The 24,325-nt window shown below is 36.8% G+C and overlaps 1 protein-coding gene across 4 annotated transcripts in view; it reads left to right on the forward strand.

Annotated features, from left to right (window-relative positions):
- The window catches only part of LOC131068408 (immune-associated nucleotide-binding protein 9), a 45,202-nt gene that overhangs the window by 15,307 nt on the left and 5,570 nt on the right, over positions 1-24,325 (forward strand). For 3 of the 4 annotated variants that reach the window (XM_058003593.2, XM_058003592.2, XM_058003594.2), the window contains exons 4-5: positions 5,286-5,450; positions 5,531-5,665. In XM_058003593.2, coding sequence (XP_057859576.2) covers positions 5,286-5,450; positions 5,531-5,665 — 300 coding nt within the window. Of the gene's footprint in view, positions 1-5,285; positions 5,451-5,530; positions 5,666-6,855; positions 6,975-24,325 lie in introns of all 4 variants that reach the window. The other variant, XM_058003595.2, reaches the window with a different exon arrangement.

Genomic DNA, 24,325 nt, shown 5'->3' on the forward strand with positions numbered 1-24,325 from the left:
AGTGGATGATAGGCACTGAATTTCTATTGGTACAATGTGAATTAGAGCTACATATGCTATCTTATACAGGGAGGCAATGCATGGCAGAAGCATTAGGAATGAAACACAGAAGGTCTCCATTGCTCTGCTCTGGGTGTACTTAAAAGTAGTCTAACACGTTACCTTTTCTCTCTACTGTTGCTTATTTAGGTGGATGTTATGTAGTTTAATGCGGAATTCAGTGGGAAAGTTATTATTCCTCATTGCTACCCACTTCTGATTTAACTTCTTAAAATATTTTAATATATTAGTATATTAGGGTCTGCATGTTTAATTTGTATTGCGTTGTTTCATTTATTTATTAGTGAATTACTATGCATAGGAAATTGGTCTACAGGTAAATGAGATGTGGAAGACAGAAAAATGGGCATGTAACATTGATATCTTTGATTAAGGTGATATGTAATAAATGGGTTAAGAATTGAAACTTTAATAACTGTTGAAGGAAAAACTTGAAAGAATGAAATCCATCTGTCTACCTCAAAAATATATAGATAATATTTTTACAGCAAATATTGAAAGGAGCTTATAAAATTTTTCTTTAAGCTTCCCTATGTTTTCCTTACATGCTCCAGGATTTGCAGTGGTATTGAACGGTTTTAAAAATATCTGTTGTTTTTTCGATCTTCAACTCATTTGCTCAGTCCTACAAATTGTTCCTATCTACCTCATGAATCTCCTTTCTTTTCTGAAGGCCATTGAGAAGGATGTAATTCAGATTCAGTGAAAATTTCTTTGGCAGGGTACAAAAATGAAATTCAAATACTACCTTGCTGGCTGATCAGAAATCATGCAACCAAAACATGATTGTGACTTAAACATCATGGACCTGGGCAACTTCAATTTGGCATTGACCTTAATTTTGCTTGGAAGTTCATTTTTCATCCAATCAATATATGATGTACAATCTTCAGGTACAAGTTCAGGCTAAATGAGGCTGAAATACTGAGCAATGCCAATTCAAAGGGAGGCCTCCCAAGAATTGCCACATAAAATAGGGATTGTTACAACTCTAAGATAAGGTCAAATGGCAAATTGGTAATGGTTAGGTTTCTCTTTTTGGAGTATTAGCTGGAATTCTTATGAGACTATAAACCTCTCGACCTACAGGAACTGAAACGCTACCTCCAATCACAAAACATTCACAAGGTTGCTGAGTACCATTCTGCCTCCACAATCAGCTTGCCACATTGCACTTGGATGACTAAGGTCACCCTTCAGCACACATTGTATCCTTAAGTGTTCATCCTAAAGGACATTATCAACCACATATTTGTCTGCAGATTACTGAGGCTGGAGTGGATGCATTTGATCTTGGGATTTTACTATGGCTGCTGCCCACAAGTCTTCTCTATGATCACTCATCACTTCTCATGGGAAATGGTTGAAAACCTGGAACAACTCTGTTTGGACCAAAAACAAATGCTTTCTTTGGTTGTCAACCCAAAATTAAATCCTCACACTGGATTAATTAAGAAAACCTGGTGGATTCATTGGTCCTAATGTTTGTTCTAGTTGTCTCCACATGGAGGAAACAATGACACATCCTTTAACAGTGTTCATTTACTGATAACATATGGATGGCAGCTGCTGTTTTCTTCTCGATAGAGCTGAGTACTGTAAGCAATATTTGGGAATATGTGGGGAAGCAGTATTGATTTGAGGGCCATATACCCATGGTTAAAATCATCCACCAACTTTTCCTTGGTTTCATAGTGTGGAATACCTGGGAAGAATGAAATAGACGTATTTTTGGCCACACATCCAGTTTTAGTGATAATTTGATCTGAATTATTAAGAATCAGATTGTGGCTCCTCACACCTACTTGGCCAAGAAAAGGGACAATCATGCTACATATCTTTTCAGGATTTGGCTGTCGGTTGAAAGGTCGGGTTCTTTAAATTCATTATTCTTAAGTGTTATAATTATTTTAATGTAGCACCTACCACCTAAATGGCACCTGTTGTGATGTTTTTACACATTGCCCCATTGCAAATGGGGACCCCCACTTTTTGCTTAGATTAGGTGCCTTAGTTAGGCGTATTAGTTTGCTTAGCTTGGCAGTGGTTTCTTAGTCATTAGCCTTTGCTTGTGAGAGGGTTTGTGTTGTGAGTCTTAGACTCTTAAGAGTGCAGTATCTGTCCTTAGGGTATGATTGAGTCAAGAAGTATGGTTTGGTGATGAAGTCACAAAATTGCAAAAGCTTGGCAGTGGTTTCTTAGTCATTAGCCTTTGCTTGTGAGAGGGTTTGTGTTGTGAGTCTTAAGAGTGCAATATCCATCGTTAGGGTATGATTGAGTCAAGCAGTGTGGTTTGGTAATGAAGTCACAAAATTGCAAAAACTTTTCAAGTTCATCAAAGTTGCAAAATTGTTGAAATGTCCACAAGGTAAAATTTGGTGAAAGTGCAAATCTGTCTCTTGGAGATCGATTTTCCACCCTTTGGAGAGTTGATAAAACCTAGTGTTGAGTGCTGAAGTTGGTGCAAGAAAATTTGAAATTTGGAAATTTCCTTCTACATGTTGAATTTCCACTCTTGGTAACTGAGCGAAAAATATGAAGGAAATAAAACCTTCCTAGTGGTGATCGATTTTCCACTCTAAGAGAAAATTTTCAAGGTAATTTTTGGTGAAGGTAAAAATCTTCCTCGGTTGTGGTCATTTTCCACCCCTTCCTTGTGATGGTCGATTTTCCACCCTTGTGTAATTGAGAAATTTTGAAGAAGGAATTGAGTAGGGTTGAAATCTTCCTCCTAGAGGTCGATTTTCCACTCTAGATGAAATTTTGCTAATAGGTGGAACAAGGAAGGTCAAAAAACATGGAAATCAAAATCTTCCTTGTGGGTGGTCATTTTCCACTCCTTCCTCCTAGAGGTTGAATTTCCACTCTTCAATCAAAGATGAGCAACACAAGTAAAAAATAGAACAAGGTGGACAAACAAAGAATTCAAAGTCTTCCTCATGCATGGCAATTTTCCACTCCTTCCTCCTACACAACAATTTTCCACTCTTGCTAAATTGAACGATGAAGGGATGAAGGTAAGATTCTAATGCAACAAAATCAAGATCTTCCTCGTGCGTGGTTATTTTCCACTCCTTCCACGTGCGTGGTGAATTTCCACTCCAATGTTTGATGAATTTTCAATGATGAAATCTTATGCATGTGAAATTTCTACACCGTCCTCCTATATGGCGATTTTCCTCTCCTATTTTGAGCGATATAAAGGTGATTAAAGTCGAACTTGAGCAAAAACAAAAGCTTCCTCCTAGAGTGTGTTTTTCCACTTTCTTATTTTGTGCGACTTAAGGTGATTTGAAATCAAATTTAAGTCTTCCTCCTTGCTATCGATTTTCCACTCTTCATGTGTAAGCGCTACACATTAATTGATTACAAAAATCACATGGGAAGGAAGAAGAATGCTGACTTCATCATGAACCAAGAGATGCTGATTGTATTTGCAAAAGAAAATGATTTAAAAGCAAAGTCAGCCTAAGGGAAAGATAGTGAAGGGATACGATTCTTGAAGCAAGACATATAAAGTGAAAGAAGGAAAGCACTATTCATCCAAAACCAATTTAAATCTGCTAAGTAAGTTCACACCAAGACAATCAGATCAGATTCGCAAAGGAGATATTCCCCAAGTTTGCACTTAGCCATCAAGTAGAAGTCAAAATTCAAGCAAATTTTGCTAAAAGCTTTGAAAGGAGAGGTTGAGAAACAAAATCAGGGGGGCAGACCTGGGCTAATCTTTTATAATTTTCCTTTCAAAAGAGGACAAATTTAATCAGGTCTGTGGAGCGAAATTCAGGTCAGAGGCTAATGGTAGACAAGATGTGTGAATCTCCACAAGAAGCATTGATTTCAAGGCCATTTATTGAGTAAGGGGAGATAAATTATGTGAGGGGAGTGACTCCAACAACAACATAATGAAGCGATTTAAAATGAAAATATCATTAATCAGATATTCCCAGATCTGAAAAGGATCATTTCCAGATTTTATAGAACTTTGTGAAGCATTTTTTATGAAAATTCATAGCATTTTGAGGACTGATTGCTATTTTACTTGCTTAGGATTTCACGATGATTCACTCTTTTTCAGGTGATATATGTGAAGCATGAAGTGAAAGGGTGAAATGAGGATATAATTCAAGAAAGGACCTGCCAATGGGAAGTGAGAAGGAAAAGGTTGACACCTTGATCAAAAGCCAATTCCCTAGTGGCCTGGATGATGTTTTTCTGGTTGCTGTTTGTGGAACAGGGATGCCATTGCTGGATGCAATGCTGTTGGTGAATAATGCTATCGTTAGTGGGCAATGGAGACTGTTTAACATCATGGGCCTTCTACAGAATGAGGCTTTAAGGAGAAGGAGGGCATTGAGAGGTGCATAGTTTCTAAAACAAGCCATGGGGCTGGTTGCGGCCGAAGGAATTTCATAGTTAAACATGCTTATCTCAGAGAATTCTGATGATGGGTTGGAAATGTGACTCTTTGCTTTTGTACCCTAACAGTTTGCTAGTTCTGCTTGATACCCTTGTAATGAATATATGACATAAGTTGATAGGAAGCTGATAGGAGTCTGCTGCCTTCTGTTTAATACAGTTATCTGGGTTTTTGTTGTAACCGACAATAGCTGAAGACAATGCAATTTTTTTTTTCGGTTAACTATAATAGAGATGATGTGGTCCCGAAGACTGTTATTTACCTATCATACTTTTTAACATATTTGGTATTTACAATATTTGATAATTCATGAGCTTATTTATATTTTAAAATTCTGCATTTATTTCACATATTAAAAAGAATCATAAAACTGAAATTCATATTAGGTTGAATTTAATCATGATTTTCTCTTTTGCAAATTTTATCTTTGTTAAATTTCATTTGAATTTATTTTTTCCGAAGGCAAATACAAACACAAACCTTGTTACATGGTTATTCAGAGCAAGTTTGATCTTGTTGACATGTCAACCAGTGTTTGCTGTCTTGTAATCTTTCATAAGTTCTCCATTTTATTAGTTGTTTGGTAGCTTTGGAATGTTTTCTCAATATATTCTTGTTTCACAGAGTTTGGGATTTTCATGTATATCCGAATGATTGCTTACAGTACTCTTGGAGTTAAATTATATGTCCGACTCTGTATTCTAAAACTTCAGAGATTTTGGAGTCTTGCTCATCTTTAGGCTGATACAAAAATGGTCCTTTTTCCTGTATAAAAACTATACTGATATCTTTGAGCTTCATGCAGGCACTTTTAAACCAATGCAATAAGAGAATGGTGCTTTTCAATAATAAAACCAGTTCAACAACAAAGAAGACAAAGCAAACAACTGAATTACTGAAGCATATAGACATTATAATTGCTAAAAATGGAGGCCAGCCTTATTCAAACGAGCTGTTCCGTGAAGCCCAGGTATGTTTGATTTTTTGCATATAAAACATTGCATGAATGAATATATAATAACCCTTTGCCCACTTTTTAAAATTTTGCAGGCAAGGGCAGAGAAATTGTCTAGCCAAAAGGAGCATATTGATAAACTAAGGGGATACTCCAAAGAAGAGTTGCAATCTCTTGAGAGTCAGATGAAAGAGGCATATGCAGAGCAGCTTAAGCAATTAACTGAAATGGTAATTTGTTTAACTCTATGCCTTGAAATATCTGCTATGAAGGCATTCATGTAGCCCTCCAGTTCATGCTTAAGAGTATAAAATTTTGAGTGAATATTGAAATGTTATGTACTTTGGGTCTAAGGGTATGGTAATGATTTTGTGTATAGGGAAAACTATGTTTTGTACTGACTTATAGTTGAGTGATACATGCCAAATTCAGCACTGGCATAATTCTGGTCTTCATATATATATATTTGTGTGATCTTTTATTAGCCTGGGGATACTGATGTCTAATTCAGTAATATGAGTTTTAGTCTATGACTGATTTATATGTTTATGTGCAGATTTTGTTTTTTGATTAATTAGTGGGGATTCTATGGGGGTCTTTTTCCAGTCTTCCTTCTTAGTTGCTTGAACCTTATAATCTCCAGTACTTGACAAGTTCGTAGTTCTACCTTACTGATTGCCTCTTAGCCCTTTAATGGGGATGTAATGTGCAGATTTTTATTACTATGTCTGTGGTTATGATTGTCAGTCCATTATGTATGATGAATAACATTTTGACTGGCTTGAACCCAAAGATAGAAGAAAGCCAATTTGGGCCTTAAATTTTTTCGAGGCCTTCTGTAGCCTTCATCCACATGTTCTAGAAGCAAACTGCTTTGCCCAATTCCATGACAAGGATAGATGCATGAATTTTATAATCACTTGGAGGTTGACATGTCACAAATATGGGATGTGAATACCATAAATATATATATATATATATATGTTTCAGGATTTTAGTGTTAAGTTAGATCTATAGCATTTACTAGCACAAGCTACTGCCATGGATTGTCATTTTCCCATTTCAGTCAATTAATATACTTCTATTTATATAGGTGTTTTAAGACTTCTTAATCATTTTTCTTTTTGCTATGATTACATTGGGATATGACAAGAAAATTTTATGCAACAAAAATCCCGTTAAATTTTATGCAAAAATTAGAAAATTACTCAAACCACCAGTTTGGTTCTGGGTATGGGGGTTTGGGTACACAGATATGGCAATTTTTTTGGGGTTAGTTTTGTTTTGAGTTAGTCTATACCAAAAAAACATATGAAAACCATAAACATATGCATTTTTGTGGCCTAAATGTTGGGAAAAGGTGTGTTGTTCGCCTTGCATAATGCCTGTAATGTAGAAATAATATTTATTTGTGTTGCAGGTAGAAAATCTAGTGATGCATGCATCTCATGGGATAGACATTTTTGGAGACACTTTGTATATTGTACGTAACATTGGGATCAATCTAAGTTGCCAGTTTTGGTTTGAATCTTGGTTCAGGTTTGTGGATTTGGTTTGTAGATTTAGCAAATTTTTTTTGGGTTGGGTTCATTCATACAAAAAACATGTATACATACATTTGCGGCCTAAATGCAAGAATTAAGTTTAGAATACCACATAGCATCATATAATCAACAAAAACACCATAAATTTGAGTGCCATTTAAACATAAATGATAAATATTTAAAATATTCATTGTTTAAACTTCAAGTTCAATATTAAAGTAATAATAAGTTTAAGTTTAACAATCAATTTTCAGTGTTATAGGGATTTTCTAAGTCATCAACATCATCATAGGAACATTTGAAAAACCACAAGTAGCGCCACTGCCACTCACACCAATAGTGTGCTTGTTTTCAGAACTCTGAAGTGCAATATGTTGGGAAGTGGTAGTGGCAATGCATAGACCTTCAAAACCACCCAAACCTTCATGGTGCATGCCATTTTCATAATTTTTTTCAAAGGCAAATAACCATGCTTATAAAGCTAAAGAAGAGTTTTTGGAGAGTTTAATCCACATTTTTCATACGTGGCATGAATCAAGGGCTTAGACTCATCAAGTACCCAACAAGTACTCACTGAAATCATTAAAGAATAGCTAGAAAACTTTGTAAAATAACTCCAAAAAAACTTGCCACCAAAGTCAAAGGTGAAAAATAAAATAAGCAATTTTTTTGGTCAAAAGTGTGATGTCAATAAATATTATAAAATACTTCTTGTTTAAATTCCAAGTTCAATATTAAAATAATAATATCAAGTTTAATAATCAATTTTCAGTGTGTAATGCTTGGGCATGGAGGTACCACTAGTTGTGAGCATCCTTTTTAAACTTGTCACAAAGAGGGAAAGTATTTTGACCATTGGAATGTATAGAATCATCAAATTCATTTGTTACTACATCCTCCAAAGCAGGATCATTGAAAAGTCTGGCAATTACTTTCTTGTACCCTTAGGTAACTTGCAAATCTTTGTATGCTTCAAACCTTGCTGGCAAAGAAAGGATTGCAAGCATGTAATATTTTGGAGTCAGTGTAAAGGCAAGAAAATATAGTGGGGTGGCTATTTTTTTGCATCAGTCAACAATGATTGCTTGCACTTGCTTGAAGATTTAGGATATTGCTCTTCTTCATTCTATTATGTTTTCATCTTTTTAATGCTAGGGCTAGAGCTGAGTTAACTTGCACCCTTAATAGGTATGGCTCTCCCATTGATTAATTGAACGTTCCAAACATCCGGTGTAAGTCATCTGTGATGTCCCCTCTCTGATTAATTATAATTAGTCTATTTCGATATACTAAAATTGATTGAGAGACTAATCATGAAGCCAGTCATCGATATTTTTTAATTTATTCGTTATTAATAAGTGCTTATTTATTTTTCTCATTAGATGATTAATTTCATTATTCATAGTTCTTAATATAGATATCAGACCCTGCTACTACTTCAGTTTTAAGGAAGAAGGGTCTATGTATGTTACCAAAGCACTTAGAGACCAAATACAATAGGTTCCCTCAAAGTTTATAGATCCAAGCCCTTACCTATCTTGGGTCTATACCCTCAAGGCTTATGGGTCGCTGATCCCCACCCTATCTTGTTGCTTGGATTTAGACTGCCCCTCTTTGGAACATCTTATTCCCATCTTCTTAAATACTGACAGGAATAAGCCCCTCTTTGGAACATCTCATTCCCATCTTCTTAAATACTGACAGGAATAAAATGATTTAGACTATAAGTATACTAATTTCTTATGTATTATGAATGTATATGAAATTAAGTATGACACTCATACATATTGCAGTCCATATTAATATTACTATTAATTCTGTATAAGAACATTATCGGGCTTCATATATTAAGTATACTTATTAAACACATCCCCATGCATTACCACCAAGAACAAGGATGTTACTGCCTGCAACTTAATAACAGTTCTGATCTCATCTGATCATGGTGATGTCACTAGATGCTTTTGATTTCTTCCCTTTATATCTCTCAATGTGAGGGAGAGGTCACACCTCTTCATAATGTATGTCCTTGGCAAGAGACACACCCTTTCACCATTAGCACCCTTTGAAAGAGTGCAACTTTTCATTCTTTCTGCCCTTTGAAAGGGACACAACCTTCCACAATCAGATCTGCACTTCTATTTTAAATCAGATCTGCACTTTTCATTTTCCAAATTCTCCCCCTCTGAAATGAGGTTCTCTTCTCCCTTTTATATCTCATTGTTGAGGGAGTCGCAACTTTTCCTTTCATGTCTTATGACTTTTTATTAAGTTAATTAATTTTTAATTAATCATATTGAATTATATTATTTTATATTTTAATATTATTTTTATCATTTATCTTAAATTCTATTTCAAAGTGGGGACATTACATCATCCCCTACCGTGTGCTTTCTCTAGTGATTGTCTACTGGTTTCATCCTTCAAGAGGTGTGGCAGAAATCACAACTTCTTCAATAGTAATTGTCATTGGGAACTTTAGCACACTTCATGCACTAAACTGAAGTTGTCTCCTTTAATGGAAATCTAACTCCATGCACTAACCAGGAGTATTTCCTGGTTATAGCTACCATCACTATTGATGATTGCAAAGAAAATAATACAAATCACATGGGCATTGTACAATAATCTTTGATATTGTCTAGGATCAGTGGGCTCTCCAAGTCCCTCGTTGGAGATCATTGGACATGTGCACAATGCAATCTTTTTTGACAAAAAAGAGAAGCATTTTTGCATGTTAATGTATTTGTTGATTACATGGCAAGTTCAATTTTAATAAGGCAATGCCATCTATTATATGTAATACTGTGGTGACTTGCACTAGATTTTATGGTAGGGAACAACATCACTTGTTTGTAGGACTAGCAGTTTTAGAACAAGACAAACGTGTCCTATTATGCATTTGCAGTAATTAACAGCTCAATTCTGGTTGTGAAAAATAATTTTGTGTCTAACTTGTTGCTGTGTGCTCATCAATCATGTCTTTTGTTTTAATGGCTAGACAGAAGGTATTAACCTTAAGACCACTGCTGAAAATTATAAATATAATAAAAGACCAAGTTTTTGCAAACAGTCCTATAAGTCTAGCAGCATCACAGATGCAGTTATGGCATCTGGCTTTATAAAGTCCAGGAATATCATATGAAGTAAGATCTGAATTTGTATCAACATAGCCTCATGCTCAGGAATGTAGTATAGAGAAAATTAATTTCTTTTCAAAATATAGATGCTAGTATTAGTCCACTCAGCAATCCATTTGTATTAGTTTCAATTTTCTATAGGTTTGGGAATACAAAGACTTACTTTGAAATCACCTATGGAGTTGACATCTGCCTGCAAATGATTATCCAGGATTATGTGTCTCATTTTTACCTGCTATCCCAAATGAAAATTCTCATGTATGAGTTTCACTTTTCTATCGGTTCGGGAATGCCTTGACTTATTTTTGAGTACACCGATGGAGTTGAAATCTTCTTACAAACAATCATCAAGGATTGTGTGTCTCATCATAACTACTATTCTCGAAATGATGCATAATGCCATGTGCAATGGTAGCACATGATGGTCCTCTAACTTCAGAAAGATATTAGGAACTAAATTTGATGAAAATCATCTTTCTGGGGGACATGTCTACCCCTGTTAATCTGTTTATATGATGGCCTATGATTGGTGACACTTTTGATATTCCTTCCAATTTTGATGAACTTTTGAATCCAATCATATTTGCTAGTGTCCTTTATGGTAAACTTAGTGCTCAAGTATGGCATTTCCAAAAAATTGCTTGTATTGTTTCTGAACTGTCAGCCTACAACTTTGTAAATTGAAGGCCCTCTATATATTACTTTCAAAAAACATGAAATATCCTTACCTCTTCAATTCTCTCAAATATTTGGTCAAATGGTTAGCTAGTGATCTTCCTTGTCTTAATGAATCTATTGTATGTAAGAAATAAAAGTTGTTTGTGAAGATACAAAGATGCTTAGAAATGGACTGTTGTGTGTATAGTCGAACTGTCCATTATCATCAGCTCTTTAGCTTAAAATGATTAGTTCTATAACATGCTTTTGCCAGCCGTGATAGAGGAAATGCATGATGTGATTAACAAGAAGGATGGTGTGCAAAAACATCATGACCTGTAGGGCACAAAGTCGAACTGGTATCTTCTGGATTTGGGTACGATAAGAGTAGCTTTGTTGCCATTTGGGTGCGTGGAATACCTGTACAAAGTAGGTGTTCCTATTCAACGTAAGAGCGAGTCCATGTCCATGACTCCTGCTCATTATGGTGATCTTTATATTAAAATGTTTAATAATTTGCATACTTTAGTCTTCTATTTTCTAAATTTTTCGTTCAATCTTATTATTAATATATGCATTATTATTTTTAATAATATATGATTAAATTCATATATTAAAATTATATTAAACATTTATGTAGAGTGATAAGAAGAGGAGAAATCCAAATTCATAAAAGAAGATATTTTGTAATATATTTTTTTGAATATTATTTTAAATTTTCCTAGGGCTTTCTACAAGAGTGTACAAAAATCAATATATTTTTAGGGAACCAACACATTCTTCATAATTTTTAATATATACAATGCCTCTTCAGTTTTTAACAAGTCAAAAAAACAAGAAATTACTTATTTTAAATGGTTACACATTTTTGTTTAACCTCAACCAATGCATTATCCAAAACGATTCGAAGAAAAAGATTAAGATTTGAAGCACCGCCACCAAATCCTCAAATATCGACATATCTTATCTTACTAGTTGAATATACAATTACCAATAGAGGGGAAAAGTTTCTTTTTCATGTCAGTAATGATGAGAATTGTTTTTCAATATTCACCACCACACATAATTTGCAATTACTGAAAGAATCTGAAAATTGGTTTAGTGACGGTACGTTTAAAACAATGCCAAGTATTTTTCAATAGTTGTACACGATTCATGGCTTGAAAACTGATGCAATATTTCCACTCATTTATATTCTTATGACCAACAAAACAAGAATCACTTATACACAAGTACTTGCAGAATTAAAACAACTTCAACCTGATCTAAACCCAAAAAATATACTTATTGATTTTGAATTAGGTTTCATGGGAGCTATTTCTGAAATTTTTCCAAATGTCACTATTCGGGGATGTTTTTTTCATTTCTCTTAATGCTTGTGGAGGAAAGTTCAAGAAGGTGGTCTACAAACACGTTACAGTGTCGATGAAGTATTTGCATTTGAGATCAAGAAACTTGCTGCATTAGCTTTCGCGCCTCAGATAGATGTCATTGATGCATTTGAAACACTTCTACAATCTCCTTATTATACGAAACATGAGGGGACTCTACAACCCATAATTGATTAGTTTGAAGACACAGACTAACCAAAAGAGGCAATAGACAATCACCCAAGTTTCCAATCACAATGTGGAATTGCTATTCAGCTATTCAAGATGGTCTTTCCAAAACCAATAATACTATTGAGGGATGGCATAGAGGATTTAGTGAATTGCTTCAAGCATCGCACAACTTAGTCTGGAAATTCATCAAAGCAGTGAAAAAAGAACATGATCTCAGAGAGAATAAAATAGAGAAATATATGGTTGGATACATTGGACAACCAAGCAGGAAAAAATACCATGAACTCAAAGAAAGACTAAAAAGACTGGTTGACGGTTATGACAACCATAACATTTTAGATTATATAAGAGGCGTCACTCATAATTTGACACTTTAATTCAAATTTGAGTGCTTGACATTGATTAAATTGCAAAATCATAAGAGGAAAGAATGCCGAGTTGACAAGCAATTGCAAATTCGAATTTTGATTGGTAAAAATAAAGCGTTTTAATGCAAGGTCGGCTTGTTAAGGAAGAGTGGAAGGAGTGCGACCTTTGGTTTCAATGTTAATAAAGCAAGAGAAAGGTGTGATTAATTTCAAATCAAATTCAAAATTCATTAAGCAAGTTCACACCAAGAAACATTTTCAGATTCGTGGTCAGGCAGAATTGAAAATATAATCAGATTTTTTCCAGCATTGAATGGCGGATCTATTGTGACCATTTCACACATCGCCCTATCAAGATGGGGACCACCCTTTTTTAGGTCCTAGCCTCTCAGTCTAGTCTCTCCCTCTCAGGTGAAATGAGTGAGTTCATAGGGTCTAGATTTCATGTGAGTCAGTCATGAGCTCAATCGAGGAGTCTAAAGAATTGCTAGTTAGTGACACTCAAGTGCTTGAGTTTAAAGGTAAAAGCTTCAAGTGCTTCTCATGAGGAGCGAAATTCACTTCGTATAACCTTGACTAAGAGCTAAGTTGTTCCGAGAGCTTTATCTTGCAAGTTTGAATGGAGAGAATGAAACAAGGTGATGAGCAAGCACTTAGTATTCAATTTCAACCTACTTCATCTCCAAGCCCCCAGGAGCAAACTTCAGGAATAGAGCTAGGGGAGCAAACTTCAGGTTTGGAGGTTAGAGAGCGATTCTTCCCTAAAAGCCTTGTTTGAGTGTGAGTTTGAGCAAAACCTAAGGAATGAATCAATATGCTTCAAAATAATTGAAGACAAGCTCGTTTGAAATCTACTTCATCTCCAAGCCCTCAAGAGGTTTACTTCATGTTTAAGCATAAGTGAGCGAACTTCATGTTCAGGCCTAGGGGAGCGAATTTGTTTCATTTGCCTACAACAAGATGCAAATAATAGATCATTTCCTTGAAGCTAATTTGATGCCTTAACATGTTTAGGAGAGTCTGATTTCGAATTTAGGATGATGAAAGGCAAGTTTACTTCATGTTTAAGGGGACATGAGCGAACTTCACAATTTGAGGAAGATGAGCGAAATGCACCTTTAGGGAGAGAACTTCACAAACTAAGGAGTGCTTTTAAGAGCAAGATCAAAAGCGAAGTTCAAGAGTCACTTCATGTGATGGATGACAGGATCTAACTTCATGTGCTTGGTGACAGAAGCGAACTTCACAACTCAAGGTAGATGAGCGAACTTCAAAAATCAACCTACATGAGCGAACTTCATGTTTCAAGATAGATGAGCGAACTTCAAGATTCAAGGGATATGAGCGAACTTCACCACTTGAGGTTTAGGAGTGAACTTTTTTTAATGTTTTAATGACTAATCAAACATTGTCTAGGCACCCTCTAAATAAAATTTAAAATTCAAATAAAAAGAGGTAAGTCGGCCAGCTTGACAGGATTTATTAATTTAATTTTATTACACTAAGTTGGCCTATATGGGAAAAGACACAATCTTCCCTTAATCGTCTATAAGAAGAAGTTCAAACATCCATTTCAAACATCAATCAAATCAAACTCTTCTCTCTAATCAAGGAGCAGATCAGTGAATTTTAGCAGCAAGATAGTGAATTTAATCATCATCGACAGCAAATTTACCCCAAAGGAGCAACGATTTCCTCATCACAAAGGCCAATTTAATCTTTCAATAGCAAAGAATAAAAGGTGAATTTAAGAAGATAGCGAACTCTTGGACTTCAACAGTCATATCATTGATCAGATTTTGAGTTCAAATATCAGAAATCAGAAGTAAGTGCATCATTTGGGCTGATACAAATTCAGGTACAGGTCTGATTAAGGTCTGAAAGTGATTTTGTTTAGGCAAATTAGACCTCCCTAATTCATCTAAAAGAGGCAAATCATTCTTATCTAGCAATTAATTTCACATTTATAAGGATGCAGGATTGATTTGGATTAATTTCATAGCTAACTTATTAAGTGAAAGATGGCGGCTCCTAAACCGAATAAAACCATGACTCGTCATGCGCTCATCAAGGAAGACTTGAAGAGCGGCGCATTTGAAAGAAGGATCACTTTTCATTGGAGCAAAATAGGAGACACCAATCTCGGGAAGTTCGACACCAAAAAGTTTTGACACCCATCATACACAAGTGAACCTACTGCTACAGCCAAGAAGATGATTGATAGTGGGATCATAAACACAGCTGGTTTTCCTCCTGTAGTGCAATGCTACGAGCTAATTGTGGAGTGTGCCCAATATTATGATTCTCCCTCAAGAAGGATAGTAGCGAAGGATGGAACAGTGCTCGCATATCTAGTAGAGACAACAATTGGGGAAGCATTCCATCTATCGGAGCCCAAGGACATGGTCTACATAAGTATGGAAGGAGCTAAATTCGCCTACGACGATGATCCAGATGCTTGTTCAAAGATCATCGACAAGTTTTGGTTGAAGAAGAGTAGAGGTGGTAGGAGCAGTTGGCCTGACAGACTACATAGGGTGGATTTCAAGGACAAGTTCAGAGATTTCATCACCTTGCTTCATCGATTGGTGGGTGCACCCGAGGCTTCCTATTTCGAGGACTGGATATTCTATTTCATAGAGATTGTCACTCATGGCAAGGATACAATCAATTGGGCGAGGCTCATCAGCAATAGTATTGATCTACAGTTGTGAAGGCTGATGCACAGTAGAACATTTTATATGAGCTCCTACGTCATATACTCCCTCGCAAGAAATTTTGAGTATCCAGGACTCATGTATAGGGGCGTAGTTGGAAGAAGACCCAAAGAGATAAAGGTGCATGAGTGTTATACACAACTTAATCATCCACCTAAACAACATTATAGGAGAGTGAATGATGCATTCACTGTGCATATCATGAGGACATTTCAAGGTGGACTGCAGCAAAGACTTTCTCCAAAGGCACAAGCATTGGTACAACAATGTGGTACATGGTTTATCCAATTCCCAAAGTTCATTTATATCAGAGTTCAAGGATGTCCTGTTCCTCCCTACATGTTGCCACACTACCCGATAGATAGGGTGGTGCTACTTGAGGTGGTGAGACAATTGGTAACATATGTCAAGGCATATAGGCATAAGCATGGAACTAGTGTTTCTTTTCCTATTACAATTGGAGACTATTGAAGTATGCCCTTCCATTCATGTAGCTGAAGATGCTGAGAAAGAGTTGGCACTCTGTTCACTCAAGCCATTCACTCCTAGAGATTGCTTCGATCCATATGATAATGTAAAAGGGATTTTGGGGAAGAAGTATGAACACCAACGGTATTTAGAGGACTACTGGATGAATGTTCAAGGCGATGTGGAAGTGAAGAAGAAGATGCATTCCAAGCTACCTCTTGATTTCATCAGGAAATGTAAGTTGTTTGATGTTGCTGATCAAGTTCAGGATAGTGGCAAATATCTCCAATCAGCCTACGCCAAAGAAAACGAGATCAACATCAAGTTGGTCGACATGGAGGTTGTTGATTTGAATGAATTGATGAAACCAGTTTTGGAATACACTCACATATGGATAGACATACAACACCAGAAGTTGAAAGAGCAGAACATAGCAATGACATTCCACTCGGATGAAAGAGTAGATGGTGAAGATGAAGCAAGCGCAAGTGGGAGTGCTTCTCAACCATCTCACTCAAGAGGTTCGAAGAGAGAGGAAGATCGTGGAGAAAAAGAACCCTCAAGGAAGATGCATAAATCAATTTTAAGTCATCCTTCCTCTAGGCATGAAGAAGAGTTGAATCAGGGAGAAAGATATGAAGAACAAAGGGTAGAGAAAGAGTTGAGTCAAGGAGCGAACGAATCGATGGAATCCACAATTCACAATGATAAAGGCAAGGAGAAATCGTCACAAGGACAAGATCTCATTCAAGAAATCGAAGGAAATGAAGGATAACGATGAGACTACTTCACCACCTAGAGATGAGCAAGTGCATGAAGAAACACAAATTCAAGAAGGAAGATCTTCTATTCCTGAATGGCTTAAGGAAAGACTAGTCCAAGAGGTGATAGCAGTTGATGAAGAGCCAACATATGACATAGCAAGTCTTCTAAGCCAAACTCGAGAAGCCATCGGGAAGAGGAAAGCTACAAAGATGTCCAAGGTGATTAGAGATGATTCGGGATCAAGGAAGTTGCGAATAGCTACCTCAAAGGTTGAAAAGTATGAAGGTGAGATCACAACAGATGAGTATGATATGGAGACTATTGATTTGGGTCCACTCATCTCTGAACAAGCCATAGGGGATGCTACTGATTCATTGAAGGCAGTTAATGATATGTTGAGAGCTGAAATAGAAAAGAATAGAAGATTAGAAAAGGAGATAAGTGTGTGTTGGAATTGTGTCCAACAATTTTAGGAACCATTGAGACATCAGAGTTCAGCAGCCACACCACCACCTTTGCTTCCTTTGGAATCAGTTGATCATATGGAGAAGATGAGGAACTACGCACAATTGATGGATACATGGATAGAAGATTCATATAAAAGAGTCAACAAGTTCATGAGGGGCATAATGAAGACACTCGATACAGTCATAAAAGTTCTTGGGGGAACTCACGTCCTCATAGAGCCTTTGAAGCATTTGCTCACGCTAGAGATGTTATCATTCCAGTACTTCAAGTAATAAGGAAAACACCTAGGGAAGTCTTATCAAGAGAGAAGATAAGAAGAGAAAGATCTACAACCAACTTTCTACAATGGAGTAGTCTACTTCGAACAAAGAAGATCATTTTTGAGGAGATTGGAAATGGATGCAGTCAAGTTCAAGATGATATGCATCGTATTCATGATAAGATAGTAGAAGTAGCACAAATTGTTTTTGAGAGGAAGATTGATCCAGGGACGGTTATAGAAGCTAGAGAGTTGGAAGAAAGGATAAGAGTTACCTTTCATGGGACTAATGGAATTATCACCAAGGGACAATTGGATGATATGCTTGAGCTCGTGGTATTAGCCAACAAGACTCAAGAGCTCGAACTTGAATGGGAGAATGCCATCGTCAAAGCCTTCGATGAAGTTATGCACATGGAAGAACAATTGAAGTCTCTACCTGAAGTTTTGATGATTGAGATAGAGGGCATAGTGACCAGATTCATTGAATATGCCAGAAGAGGAGAGAAAGGAAACAAGATTCTAGAAGATAGTTTGTTATGATCCTACTTGGCAATTCATTTTCTCATTGGAGGATGCTTCCTCGATTTTTGTGCTAACACATGCTATTTTCTCATTTGGTTGATTTCATGATGATGTTTATCTAGATAGGGTTTCATTTGTATCAAACCCTAATTAGGGTTTAGGTTGCAAAATCTTTGGTCTTCGATCTTCATTCGATCTCGACCCTTCATCGTATTTGGGAGTGCTATATAAACTCCATTTATTTCATTTTGTAAAAAAGTTAGTAAGTTAGTAAGTTAGTAAGCTAGAGAGAGATTAGATAAAGAATTCAAGTATGATAAAGAGGACTTGAAAAATTGTTGTTGTTTGGCTTTTGGATTAATAAGACATTGAAGTTATGGTGTTTCTATTCAATCTTTGAAGCTTGTTGCATGGTTTTTCATCCTCTCAAGTCAATCTCTGATATTAGTTTAAGTATTTAGATTGAATGATGGAATGTTGTACCTGATCTATTGTTAAACTTGTAATCCATATCACTAGCCTCTTGCTGATTGTAAGTGTGCCTTGTGTGGTCAATTGGAATCATTGAAAGTTTTTAAATTCAATTGTTGCTCAATCATGGTTATGCATTGTTGACGTGTATTTTGTACACAATCATACACAGAATAAAATACCTAAAGGGTACCTTATCCTCTCTTGAATAAAGCCTCTGATTGTTGAAGATATCGCAAAAAAGGATCAATCAGGGTGACTCCAATGTTCTTTTATGTAGGGTCTCTATGTGTGGATAAGCTCTTTGTGGTATGATGTGATTTGCTGGAATCACAAGGGGACTTACATTTGATGCCTGAACTTCTGATTTGCTTTGAATATTGCTGGAACACAGGATTTTCACTAGCTTAGATTTGAAAAAGGGAAAAAAAGACGAGGGCGAGGAGAGGATCTAATCCTAATACTAAGGAATGTAGGAGCAATGATTGATCTTTGATGAAATTCTAACTAGGTCTTGTTTTGACATCGCAGGACCATCTCCACAAGGCCAGTGCGATCTTCGAAGGAAAACTTTATGATGTTCAAATCATCACTGCAAGCATAGACACCATTAGGTTGATGCATATCAATGAAGAAGCGATAATTGAAGTTAAGCTTAAGCTGAATGATTCCAGTTGACTACGCAAGGCAAGTCTGCAATCAACAAACTGCTAGTAGTATGGATATACGAATTTCACCATCAATCAAGCACATTTCTTCCACTCATCTAATAACATGAAATCAAACATGAGAAGTATAAAGACCATGCAAATTGTCGAATTGACCCATAAATTTCACCATTTCTTCAATGAAGTTACAAGTCTTTTACAACAACATCTTGGCAACAATTTTTGCCTTCTCTCTCTACTCTACTCTAATTGCTATTCTATTTCTATCTTCTAACTATTTTCAACTCTCTAACTATTATCTAACTATTGCTAATTCCTTCTAATTATTATCTGATTAGCCTTTACAAATGAAATGCCAGGGCTTATATAGTGCCCACAATACAATTCGATGGCTTAGATCAATTCGAGATCAATGGCCAAGATTCAACAATGAAAACCCTAATTAGGGTTTGTTACAACCATTACATAACATTTAATGCTTGACCAATGATAAAATTGTATTGCTTGGACACATGTCCTCTCTAGAAAATTCGACCAATGAATAGCCGGGGTAGGTACATCGGAGTTTGTGCCACCTTCCGTGAGTTAGGTACATTGAATCTGGACATGCTGAGGTGGACCACACTGACTGGAGAAGTGATGACTAGGATGCCACCTCGTCTGACACTTGTAACTTGGTAAATATTCAACTTGGTGTTGTTGAGAAGCTAGCTTTAATTAATTCATCTGGAACTATCTGCTTCTTCAACGAACCCTTGTTCTAACTTCTTGTGTCCTTGATGTGCAGGACGACTGTTGTACCTTGCCTTGAAACGCTGGATTGGAGGAGGCCGCCCTTGTCCTTGCTTGATCGTCCTTGAGGAGACCGTCCTTGATCTGGCTTGATTTTCCTTGAGGAGAACCTTCCGACTTGTAAATCCTTTGAGCTTGGGAGTCGCCATCTTGATACCTACACAACATTTCAAAATTAGTAACATGTTTTGCAACGTGGAAATATAAACTAGAAAGAGGATTTAAGTTTTAAATTAGGAAACCTTATGATAAATCTTTGAATTATCATTTCCTAAATTTAACTAAGCCACTTGAGATTGAAAATTCAAAATTCAAAATTGAGACTAGGAGAATCTCGCCATACCTCCACTTGGGAATTAACTCTAAGAAAAGATGCAAAATTAAGCAAGTTTGCTAGGCAAAATGTGGATCAAAGTCTTCAAAATGTGCTTCTTCTATCAACTTCACCACTTCTAGCCTTCAATGTCTTGAGGAAAATTCGCTCCACCTCTAGCCTTCAACTCGTACTCCTTCTTGGACCAGATTTCGCACTCCTTTATTGCTCCTTCAAAATCGCACTTGGACAAATGATTGAAAGATGGATTAACATGCTCAACACACCCCTCTTATATAGGCGCTCATCTTGATAATTGCCCTTAGGCCGACTTGGAAAATAGGCCCAAAAAAACAAATAAAATTTAATAAAAGAGGGGGCCGACCTTGCAAAACAATACCCCAAGCGCTCCCCTTTTTTTTAAAATTTAATTTAATAATTAATTAATTTAAATGCCTTTGTAGTTAATAATTTCGATTTTTAAAAGGCTAAATAAATTAATTAAATACCTTATGCGCTATTTTTAAATGCCAATTTAATTTTTTAAAATATCTCAAGGTTTCATCGAAATTGGCATTTAATGTGTCATAGATGATATTGGCGCCTAGGCATGGCAAGATAATGGACATCAACAAGATCGCTCTGGTCCCTGGGAGAGGGACAGGAGTGCCCTTCATTTTGGCCTTGTTTTTTTTGTTTTTCACGTTCAGAGTCATGTCTTAGACGTCCAAAATAGCATTTTAATTGGGAATCTTGAGCTTAATTCGTCCCTTTTGTGGAAGGAGTGCGCTTTAAAGTACTTTCGCCCTGGTCCCTTGGTGAGGGACAGGAGCGCCCTTCATTTTGGCCTTGGGTCTTTGTCTCTTTAATCACCAATTTATATCGCAAGGCAGGTAACAATGTTATCTATTCATTCCATGCATACTTTACTCGTCCTTTACAATGCAAATTTGATATTTGAGTGAATATCGCCCTGGTCCCTTGGTGAGGGACAGGAGCGAACCTTTGTTCCTTGTGCTCATCCTTGTTTATATCAACTTGCAACTGTCTTCACGGTGTAAAATGATGTTCCTTACTCCCTTTTGAACACTTGAAATGTGAGTGGCAACTTAAACTTGGACACACTTGAACATTTCGCTCTGGTCCCTTGGAGAGGGACAGGAGCGAACTTCATTTTCTAGGCTCAATCACACTTTGCCCATGTTTAAAATTATCTTCAATGGACTTGTTGTGCCCCCTTTCACTCATCCTTGACATGTAATTTGCTTCATCTTGGCGAGAGATTTGTCTAAGGAAGAAATCGCTCTGGTCCCTGGGAGAGGGACAGGAGCGCCTAGGACAATATGGGCTTCACTTGGCGTTTTTGCAATCTTCAAATTATCTTCAACGGACTCGTTACGCCTCCTTTGCTTGCCTCAAACTTAACACTTACTCGATCTTCGCCCAAAACTTGTCTTATAGGGAAAATCGCTCTGGTCCCTGAGAGAGGGACGGGAGCTATCACTTAACTTCGCCCTGGTCCCTGGCAGAGGGATAGGAGCGATTTTGCTTCTAGGGTCAATTTTCCTCATGATTGCGCTTTCAAGTTATATTCAACTGATAAAATGTATCTCCTTTGATCTTCTCAATTCGCGAAATCGTTCAAATCTTTCAAGGGCAAGGCAATTTTGGATTTCAAGCTCCGGTCCTTCAGTGAGGGACAGGAGCGATTTTTGTCCTCCAGGCCCAAATGCTTCACTTTTCACCATGAAATGTCTTTGCTAGGGCAGATATCATCCTGCTTCATGCTATGAATAAAAGTTAATGTCCAAACAAAGTCTAAAAATGTGCATATGAATAAAATCGCTCTGGTCCCTCAGTGAGGGACAGGAGCGAATTTGACCTTCTAGGCAAAAACTTCATCATTTCATCGTTTTTGATCAAGTCTGGATGCTCTATCATGCTCATTTCGTCCTTCACCATGCTTTTGATGTCTCAATTCGTCCAAACAAGGTCAGGAATGGCTCAGGATGTTTGAGAGTGGTTTCAGACCTCCAGGAGTTATATTGCAAAATCTAGTTTTTTGAGGTCTTTCAGTTTCCAGACTTAGTCAAATTCAGGATCAGGACATCCCAGACTTAGCCAAATTTCAGGATCAGGACTTTCAGACTTAGCCAAATTTCAGGATCAGGACCTCACTCCAGCAGGACCTGCTATCCAATTGATCTCCCCGACAACACTCAAAATGCAAAGGCCAGCTAACAAAACCCTAAAGGACCTAGAAAACAAACCCTAAAAAGCAAAAAACATGGGTCCCCATTTGCAATGGGGCGATGTGTGAAAACGTCACAACATGCATTCAAGTGATGGTGTCTATGCTTAGTAACGATTTGAAAATCCCCAAACATCCTTAGAAGATTGCACTAGTTTTGGTGGAGTTGTTTTTGTATGGCGATGCTAATACTAGTAGAGTTTCACTTATGTCATTCTCATCCATTCATTCCTAGGATAGCTTAGAACCTCTCAACCATCATCTTTTGCTATTTTTTAATAAACATCTCATAGTAATAGGAAAGAACTCCATTGCGTATCATTCGCAAAATACTTGGTAAAATCTTTTCTTAAGCCAAAAGGCCCCTTGATGAAACAACAATCACAACGACCACTTGTGCTTATCCACACGTCAAGACCTGACATTTATGAACCTTGGAGTTGTCTCAAGTGATCCTTAAGCCAATCTTCAGCATTTGAGAAGCTTTATTCAAGAGAGGCTAAGATACTTTTGGGTATTTTATTTTGTGTTTGCATGTGCGTAAGAAACACATCAACAGGATCTAAAGGCAAAATTCATCAAGCATAAAGGGAGAATTAAGAATCAGATTTAGGGGTGAGGTTGTCAAGGAAGACTTCGTCCAAATTAGGGTGAATCTGATCAAAATCAGAAGCTTTCCAAAGGAACATCAGACCCTAAGCCTTATATGTGCAGAATTGGAGGCATCATTTTCCTAATGAAAATCATTATTTCCAATGATTAGCAAGTCTATTTGACGATGGATGGGTTTAAACTTTTATTTTGTTGTAATCTTGCATTTCACTTTTTTGTCTACTTTAATGATATCTTCATTGTCTTTCAGGTATAATTGCAATAGGAATGAAGAAGAACTTCACAAGTAACAAGAAAAGGCAAAAGTGTGGAAATGAGGATTGATTGCAAGGTCAGCTCATTGAAGGACTTTCAACGTAGAGGCATTCAAGGAGGTAGCAAGAAAGGATTTCACAATTTGATTTAGAGTTGAAGTGTTTTAAGGAGGTGAATCAAATGAGGAACTCGACCAAGAGCCCTTCAAAAGGTGAAGGGGGGATTCATCAATGACGTAGAAGATTGACACCAAGGCTCAACAACATGAACATCTTCACACCAAGGTTCAAGTATTCAAAAGGGCTAACATTCAAGAAGTAGGTGAATCAAATGAAAGACTCAACCATAGCAAGGGATTGCATTAAGAAAGAGATCAGAGCCACCAAGGGAGGAACATTTCAACAAAGTATGTGCAAGGATTTGTATGAGGAAGGATACCATTACAACACCTTGAATTTCCTTTGGAAATCCAAGATCCTATGTTCAATATGTGAATTCACATCAAGGAGTTCAAGAAGATGAAGAATGATGCATCAAGACTCAACTAAATGAAGACTTCAAGTTTAACAATGCAAGGAAGGACAAGATTCACACTCCAAGAGTGACAAAGAAGATGATCGAGTTCAAGGCAATGAATTCCCTAACATGAGGATGCAGATGTATCATGAAGAAAGAAAATTCCCAAGTATGGAAATGAAAATGGAAATGTGATCAAGTTAGATAGTTCAGAAGAATTAATCAAACCTAAACAACTTGATCACTTTGAGATGATGCAATTTGGGAATATGCCCCATCTTCATCCCATTGAGCAAATGGATAATGTTGAGTATCAAGAGATATTGCTCAATACTTTGTGATAATCTGCAATGCAAGCTAAGGTGGCATCCTTTTCATCACCAACCAATCAGATTGTGCCACATCAACATGTCCAGATATGTAGAACCCGACCCATCTAAAGGTGGAGCAAGTGGCACATGACACTTTACCAAATATTATTTTATGTACCAAACCTCAATTTTCATTGGTCAATATTAAGTGAAGGGCATGTGTTCGAT

The sequence above is a fragment of the Cryptomeria japonica genome, chromosome 3 (assembly GCF_030272615.1).
Source record: "Cryptomeria japonica chromosome 3, Sugi_1.0, whole genome shotgun sequence".
NCBI classification, from domain to species: Eukaryota; Viridiplantae; Streptophyta; class Pinopsida; order Cupressales; family Cupressaceae; genus Cryptomeria; species Cryptomeria japonica.